At 45.3% G+C, this 8,890-nt stretch overlaps 1 protein-coding gene and 1 non-coding gene across 2 annotated transcripts in view; one reads left to right on the top strand and one right to left on the bottom strand.

Annotated features, from left to right (window-relative positions):
- Positions 1-1,930: 1,930 nt before the first annotated feature.
- Positions 1,931-8,890, top strand: part of tfap2d (transcription factor AP-2 delta (activating enhancer binding protein 2 delta)) — a 15,597-nt gene continuing 8,637 nt past the window's right edge. The window contains exons 1-3 of the mRNA XM_060041594.1: positions 1,931-2,224; positions 2,985-3,503; positions 6,758-6,818. Coding sequence (XP_059897577.1) covers positions 1,931-2,224; positions 2,985-3,503; positions 6,758-6,818 — 874 coding nt within the window. The remainder of the gene's footprint in view (positions 2,225-2,984; positions 3,504-6,757; positions 6,819-8,890) is intronic.
- On the bottom strand, positions 6,527-6,612 carry trnay-gua (transfer RNA tyrosine (anticodon GUA)). The gene is given in 2 exon segments: positions 6,527-6,562; positions 6,576-6,612. It is a non-coding gene; the product is annotated as a tRNA-Tyr (tRNA).

The raw sequence follows: 8,890 nt of genomic DNA, 5'->3' as shown, positions 1-8,890 counted from the left end.
CAGACATACACTGCTTTGTAGATGACGTCGACTGGAGGCCTAGAGAGGAGAAAGGGGAGCGCGCGTGCATTACACGCTTTGCACTGTGCGCGCCCAGAGTAATAACACTCTGAGATAATTCGGGTTAAAGGAAAAGCTAGAGGGCTTTTTAAACACTTTGAAAGCGCCCTGTCTGCCTCGCTTTCTCTCCCTCTCCCAGCCTACATCCTCCTTCCGACGTCCTCGCCTGTGAATGCGCACGGTTGCGGCGCGCGTGCTCGGGCGCGCGGTTCTGCACGTTTCCTGGTAGGATAAGCGAGTGATGAAGCAGAGAGGCTCTCGAGCTCCGCTCTCCTCTTCACTTCACTCCTCTCCCCCTTCCCGCGTCGCTGCTCCTCTCGCGCTGTCTCGGCAGAGCGAGACCGGAAGCGCTGTTCTCATTCGTTTGGGAGCCTATTAGGTGTCTGGCTGCTTTGCGGATCGGTTGCATAGCGAAGGGTACTGGTTCTGTAGCTTAGCACACGTCGTTCTCCTGCTAGCACACAATGCTATTTAATAATGGTATCTATTTGTTTTCACCCATGGATATGTATGCTTAGTCTATAGTCCACTTTGATCTGACGTGCCCATGGGCATGTAGGCCTATTCAATTGGTGGTTGAGATGAGAAGCTGGCGTTGTCTCATGGTTATTATACATGAGACAACATAGAGGCTTAATCAAATCTTCCTCTCCCCCAAACAGCCCTATAAGGGTCGTGTTGAGTTATCTGATGCACCTCGAGCGCAGCGGAGAGCACGCGAGACTGCAATCGCGCGGAGCAAAGTGAATATTAAAACAGCGCGAGCCCTGGAGCCTCGACGCAGACACCGAACCACAACAATACAAATGACGGGATGTGTCTGTCGTGTTAGCACTGTCAGAGTGGAACCGGTGATTGAATTGATGAAAAAACGAAGATAAGCCGAAAACAATTAATCAGAAGCCCCTTAAATGCTATACTTACTTACTGCAAAATTAATGAGGCGAATTATGGCATGTTTTACTATTTCCCTCGATAGGCTTATATAATAATGATAATATATAATAACAATAGTAATCATCATCATCATTTTTATAATATTATTAATATTAATACTACAATTAATAATATTAATACTATTATTATTACACAATATATATAATAATATAATATGATAATAATAATAATAATAGGCCTACATTAACATAATAACCACAATAATAATAGTCTGTATGTTAATATGCTAAAAGTCACGGATGTGGTTGAAAATAAATCAAATAACATGGCATAGCTTGTTAGCCAATTGAAAATTAATTCATAACACACATGCTTTTATATGTAGGCTTAGGCCTATTTGTGACAAATAACCCCCGGTAAATATGAATAAATATGAATAAATGTTCAATTCTGAATCAAATATTGTATTGTCTATCTATAAAACGTAAATCTTCCAATAGCAATAATGAAACCCTGCCTGTCTTTCTGAAAACGTTACGTTTCAAAGGATGTATAATATCCTTATAATCATTAAATACCAAAAGATGTAGGCCTACCAAGAAAAACGAAAAAGGTCCTTCTTAATGTTCTTCTCTAAAGAAATATGAAAATATATATCTTATATAAATGAGTCTCATATTGTTTGTGCCTTATTATTATGAATGATTAATATCTCAAAACAGACTTACATTTCTGTAGAAAATCCATAGAATGTGTAAACTGGTTAGGGAAAGCGGTGATAATTTAAAAAAGGAAATGAACCCCACTGAACGACGTATGAACACAGAAACTGGTCAAACTCAAAATGTCCACAAAAGCGTAGAAAAATGTTGAAAGAAGAACTTGGTTCCTTATTAAGGCGAAGATACAATATTTATTCCTTGTCTCCTGGGATGCTGCGCTCCGTCTATTGTCCTCCCATTCCTCAGTGCTGATGCTTAATTTTCAGAACTTCTATATTACCAAGGGACCTACGACATCAGCCGAGAAATACCCTGCAAGTACAAAATCCGTGAGCCAGCCCCATCCGTGCAGAGGGGAGACGCTCGCTTTCCGTCAGCTTTCCGCCGATACCGAGTGTGCGCGTGGGACTTATTTTATTTCTCTGGGTTTTTTGGATTTTAAAGTATTTTTTTACATTTCGATCGGCGAGGACGGAAAAGAGTCACTTTGGAAAAAAAAAAGCACAATGTCAGCAACCTTTCCCGGACTAGTCCACGACGCCGAGGTAATTAATTGCACTTTGCTTAATGTATCGTTTGATTTCTAAACAACTATATCCTACCTTTAATGAAAATGCACATTAAAATTAAACAGCGACGCTTTAATTTAATTTCACAACGATTTCCAGAAATGTTATTTATCACCTCGCGAATTGATGGAGCAAAATGTGTAGTCTGAGGTGCGGTCGCTCCACACTGGCGCTGCCGGAGCGGTTTGCGTTTTTATTAGAGAGGGTAAAAAAAGCAGGGATTGTGTGGTGCACGGTGTAGCTGTAGTGTGATTACAACATCTCAGGACTGAACTCCTCGTTCCTCATCCACTGTGGGAGCGATAGCTGGCCCACTACATTTGCCAACAGCTCGAAAATAATAGTATATAACAGGGAGACGATTTAAAAATGTGCAAGGAGTGACAGCCCCCCCCCCCCCCCCCCCCCGAAACAAAAAAAGACAGAACGAAAAGAAACGAAGGGGAAAAAAACACACCAACGGTGTCTCCAGTCGGCGTGCGTTCACCTCCCGGGTGCGGTGCGGAGATGACACCTCCTTCAGGTGGTTTTAAGGAAAGAATCCCTTTGAATGTGTGGCGGTGGTGCATGTGTGTGTGTGTGTTTTTTCCTTCAGGTCTGTTTGAGTGTGTTTTGGGAGGCAGGGTTGGAAAAAAACACCGCGACTCCACTGAACAGCGAGCAGAGAAGACGCTCGCTGCACTGAACGTAAATGACAATCGCTCACACACATTCCCCGTGTTTTTACCGCTCGCAGATACGTCACGACGGATCAAACAGCTACCGCCTGATGCAGCTGGGCTGCCTGGAGTCCGTGGCCAACTCCTCGGTCGCCTACTCCTCGTCCTCCCCGCTCACCTACCCCGCGGCGGCCGCCACGGAGTTCGCCTCGCCCTACTTCTCCGCCAACCACCAGTACACGCCCTTACACCACCAGTCCTTCCACTACGAGTTCCAGCACTCCCACCCCGCGGTGGCTCCCGAGGCCTACGGGCTCAACTCCCTGCACTCGGGCCAGTACTACCAGCAGATCCACCACGGGGAACCCGCCGACTTCATAAACTTGCACAACGCGCGCTCGGCGCTCAAGTCCTCGTGCCTGGACGAGCAGCAGCGGCGCGAGCTGGGCTGCCTCGACGCCTACAGGCGCCATGACCTGTCGCTGATGACGTCACACGGCTCCCAGGCCTACGGCGTGGGCATGCACCACGCGGACCAGAGGCTACTGCCCGCCGCCGGCCTGGGGCTGCCTCCGCCCGGGGCAGACGACATACAGGTACCTCCTTGGGTCTTCCTTTGCCCTCTCACTGTTCCTTTATCCTGTATCTCCACCTGTCCTCCCTCTCAGTGCCGGTCCAATGGTCGACCACCGCCTAAAGGCGACCGGGCCCCGCCGCTTTACCCCCGTCCTCCGCTTCCATCGTTCAGCCAGGCCAGTCCACTAAGCACACCTGACCTGTAGCGTCGGCCCATGTTGCCCCCCCCCCCCCCCCCCCCCCCCCCGAGTCCCTGATGCTAAACCCAAATGCCCAATACCTTACCTCTTCAGCCATATTCACACCGCCCCACGTGGTCTGCAACCCGTCTTTTTCAGTTATGAATTCCAGCTATCAGGCAGAGAGACGCACCAGATGCTTGGTGGCCGCTTTATTATATTATCTTTAGACTGACCAGGGGCCATGGGCTCACGGCGACACCTTTAAAGCGACCAGCCTTCGTTGGTACATTGAATTGGGTCAAATGGCCTGGTATTTCAAAGCTTGTTAAGATAAAGTATTTTCGATGTGTTTGGGATAAAATAGCAAATGTGTTTCATTCAGGGATGGAGTCAAGTCCACACGGGCCGTGCTGCTGAAAGCGCAGCCCTTTCTAAAGGTTAATTGACTGGCAGTCTATACAATCCTATTGTGGGATCAGCCTTTCATATTTACCAGATTGTCACGTGACCCATATTTTACATAATTATTTTCGATGTATAGAAATGGTCGAGATGAAAACCAAGACACACTGATCGCGTGTGTATGTGTGTCTGCGTGTGTGTGTCCCGCTGTCTGCTGAGGCAAAGAAAAGCCGCTGGTTCTCTATTCTCCGGTAAAGGGCGGATTAACGGATCGGGGTTCAAGGCACAATGCCCCGCTCGAGCGTCGTAAAGCACCGTAGTTTATCCAATTACAGACTTAACGTCAATCAACTTCGTTATTTATGCAGCGACATCTGAGCTTTAGTTAGAAACGTCCATAGTTAAACAAGGTTTTAACATAGGCTACTCACGAATAATTTGGGTTATACGTAGGCCTATATACCGATTTTTTTCTGAAGTTCACTTGCATTGCTTGGTCATTTTTACATTTTGTGAAATGTAATATTGATAATAATAGTAATTATTATTTTATAATTATGAAAATAATAGCAACCACAACAATATCAACAACAATAATAATAATAATTATAAGGGTAATAATGATATTATTTATAGTATTAGGCTAATAATAGTACTTTTATTATTATTGTAAAACTGTCAAGATTGTCAGTATGTAGACTATATTAGAATAGTTGTTATTTTGCTGTGACCATAATGATAGGATAGCAATGACAACAGATAGGCACTTAATTACAATACAAGTAACAATAATAATAATAATAATAAATATAATTCTCATGCTAATTATTCTAATAATTCAAAAAATTCAAAAGGTTCTAATAATAATATTAATAATAACAATGCTAATTCTTGTAATCACTATACCAATACTAATACTGCATCCACAATAATAACAATAGCCTAATTATAATAATAAGATGAATGTTTATAGGCTATAATAATAATATAATAATAATAATCGGAGGAATATGATTATGGGAACAGCAGATTTATCCGGCTATTGTTTCACCTCGTTGATCATTTAAATACAAATGTAATATGGATATGCTTTATTAAATATTTGTTTCTGAATATATCCTTATTGTCGAGAATAGTTCCTTAAAAAGAATAAGCCTATTGAACTACTATGTGGTCATATTCTAAAACAAGGTCAACACTTTTAACAAACACCAAAATGTATAAACTTTACACCATCGGATATTCAGTTTTATTCCGTTTTTATATATTCTTAGTTTATATTGCGGGCCTATTGTCTGCCAAACAAATGACGTCGGTTTTCAATATTCCCACACGCACACGCATGTGCACACACGCTCCTATAAAACAAGTGAGACCTTTTGAAGAAAAGGAAAGAATCGGCCCGTGAACCTGAGCTTCACGGGAGAACAGAACAGATGCGCCCGGGCCCGTGCAACACTGTCGCGTCTATAAGCGCGTAAAGAGATTTTCATGCTTAACAAAAGCAGCTGCCACACCTTTCGCTCGTCACAAAGCTAATTCATGCAAGACCTCTGCGTTTTTGTATATTGATTTTATAATCACTTTAGCTTCGGAATAAAAAAGGCTAAAAACAGAGCCGGAGTTGGTTAAGGAAGCGCTACAAGACCCTTTCAGCAGCACGTTTTATTATTTTAATCTGGGGGTCTCTGCACACGCGGGTCCGGTTGAACCAGGGACCGGCCTCGAGGCTCACACGACGGATTAACTGGTTTCTGAATAAAGGCTCGTGTTCTTCTCTCTTGATGACATTGTTGATAGCAGCGCCGTATTTACCCACATTGCGTTATAGTTAGCCAGACCATAACCATAACAGGTTACCCAGACCATACATAACAGGTTACCCAGACCATAACCGGTTAGCCAGACCATAACCATAACCGGTTAGCCAGGCCATAACCATACCATGTTAACCAGACCATAACCGTACCAGGTTAGCCAGACCATAACCATACCAGGTTAGCCAGACCATAACCATACCAGGTTAGCCAGACCATAACCATAACCATACCAGGTTAGCCAGACCATAACCATACCAGGTTAGCCAGACCATAACCATAACCATACCAGGTTAGCCAGACCAAGACCATAACAGGTTCGCCAGACCATACCATTACCATATGGTAACCCAGATCATAACCAGTTAGCCAGACCATAACCATAACCGGTTAGCCAGCCCATAACCATAACAGGTTACCCAGACCTTTACAGGTTAGCCAGACCATAATAGGTTACCCAGACAATAAAAGGTTAGCCAGACCTATCCAGACCATAACCAGAACAGGATGGGATATCAACGTCATTTGACTTTAATGTTTAAATTCTTATTTAACAGAAGCTTTTATCCATAGCGACACGTAATGAGTATTTTATTATAATTATTTATTATATTTTATTTATTTGTCAGAAAAGATTTCACCTCCTTCGAACCGGAATTGAACCAGTGACCTAAGGATTCCCATGTAACCGCTACAGTCCTCCGCTCTACCAACTGAGCTATCGAAGGGGCTATTACAATGCAATCATTTCACTGTATTTCTCGTGTTGGTCTGTGTGAAGCGTGCCATTACCCATGCATAAACACACTGATGTTCTGTTCTGTGCCTTCTGACGCTGTTATTGTGGTACTAACGCCCCGCTCTCCCCCGCAGGGCTCCGTGGAGGCGCAGTGTGGGCTGGTGCTGAACGGCCAAGGGGGCGTCATACGGAGAGGTAGGGGCTACGAGGCGCGCTCTATTGTTTTACCGCGGGCCACGAGCACACACACAGCAGCAGCTGACAAAACAAGACAGCGAACAGACAGAAACACACACACAACACCCCTGTCTCCTGTCAACACGTGTAGAGGAAACACGCCCTTTCTCTACCCTCGTGCACACACGCGGCCGCTAACACATACACACACACACACACACACACACACACACACCATGCACGCACACAATAACACACACGCACAGACACACGCACGCACATACACACGCTCACAATAGTCTGAAGGTGATGGAACGCGGATGCGTTTCATTTTAATTCATTAAGATGACAAACCTTGTCATTCACTTTCTACACACACACTCAACCAATGTGTGTGTGTTTTTTAAAGATGTTTAGACAATGGGGTATAATCTAGTATGCAATGTAGGCCTAGAGAACATGCCTATGTAATCTTATATCTTGTCAGCCTTACCTTGTGTCGGATGTGATGAACTGATAAGAAGGTAGGATTTTGCAATGCAAACCAGAATGTAATTCCTTAAAAAATCGAAACCGTGCAAAGCCAAATTTGCTTCAGTGTAGATCGCCTAAATGTCTAGATCAAATGAATTGTATCAAATAAATTGTTCCGGTAAATAGTTGTCACAATTTTAATAATTGTAAGTAGGAGTAATTATCAGAAAACCAGCACTATGGTCCCAGGCTCCCAGGGCCGGATAAGCCCTGGCCCATGTACTGTGGCCCATCGCAGCCTGTACGTCCCTTCGTGTCTCGAAGCGCCCACGTGCTCAGCCTATAGGCGCGCGCTCATCAGCATCCTCTGCACGCGTTCAGCGGGGTTCTATATAATATACAATGAACCCCAGGTGGTTCTGCAGGTGAACCGACTGTTGAATGTGTTCCTGCCGACCCAATGTAGATGATGGCATCACAGGCCAACTCATTTCCTCACAAGTCGGGTTTATACCCGGAATAGATCTGCGCGCGCTCCAAAGCCGGCGAGCCTGGGCTGTTTCATTGAGGGGGCTCTGTGTCTCACCGCTATACACACACACACACACACACACACACACACACACACACACACACACACACACACACACACACACACACACACACACACACACACACACACACACACACACACACACACACACACACACACACACACACACACACACACACACACACACACACGTGTGCCGTTTCTTTTTTTTTACCATACAGAAAAGAAGAGATGAGAGATCTGGGGTTTAATTTTTCATCAACTCCGCCTAGGTGTTGGGGCTTTCTCGCGGATTGACGCGGGAATCCCTCCGCTATCACTTTGGGTTAACGGCGCGCCGCGTTCCGCCCTGAGCTCAGCCGCGCCAACCATCACAACCAATCATCTTTGCTTTACGTCCCGCTCCAGTATCGATAGCTTCTCTCGCCTCGGGCGGACACTTTGATATGCTAATGCCGAGCGGGGCACCCGAATTCAGTGGAGATCATATTAATGTTGTTCTTTCTGACTGCGGCTTTTGGCGGCATGAATATTCACATCACCTTTTTTCAAAAGAAAAAACACTCAAGACTAGGGATCCTACTTAGTAGGAATCGTCTGTGTTTTAATCAGCCACGCATCCCTTCCTCGTCCCCCCTCAGTCGCAGCAGGCCTATCCGCGTCGCGTCTTTCTCTTCAGATGCGCTCGCGCGCCCCCGCGATTGCTCGTGCATGCGCTCGCTGAAGGCCGTTACTCCCCTGTAAAGACATCGGAGTTTGTGTGTGTTTTGTGTGGGTGGGGCTCCGCCGCTGTCTCGTGACTGGAGCGATGAACATTGTTGTTAAATTCGGAGGAGAATGACATTTGGCCCGTCTCTCTTTTTCTTTAATTTTCGCGGCAAACTCGTAAAAGGCGCTTGATTCCGCGTGTGATCCCGCCCGCCGCTCGCGCCGCTGCCCCAGGCTACTCTCCGCTGCTTAAATACCGTTATCGCCTCTGGGCCCGCGCGCTCCACTGACTGCACTATACCGGCAATAGCTCTTTTCGATTGCCCTTGGCAACATAAAATACAAACTACTTTGA

Source organism: Gadus macrocephalus, chromosome 21 (genome assembly GCF_031168955.1).
Source record: "Gadus macrocephalus chromosome 21, ASM3116895v1".
NCBI lineage: Eukaryota > Metazoa > Chordata > Actinopteri > Gadiformes > Gadidae > Gadus > Gadus macrocephalus.
The sequence above is the reverse complement of the archived record's forward strand: the minus strand, read 5'-3'. Positions and strand labels throughout refer to the sequence as shown.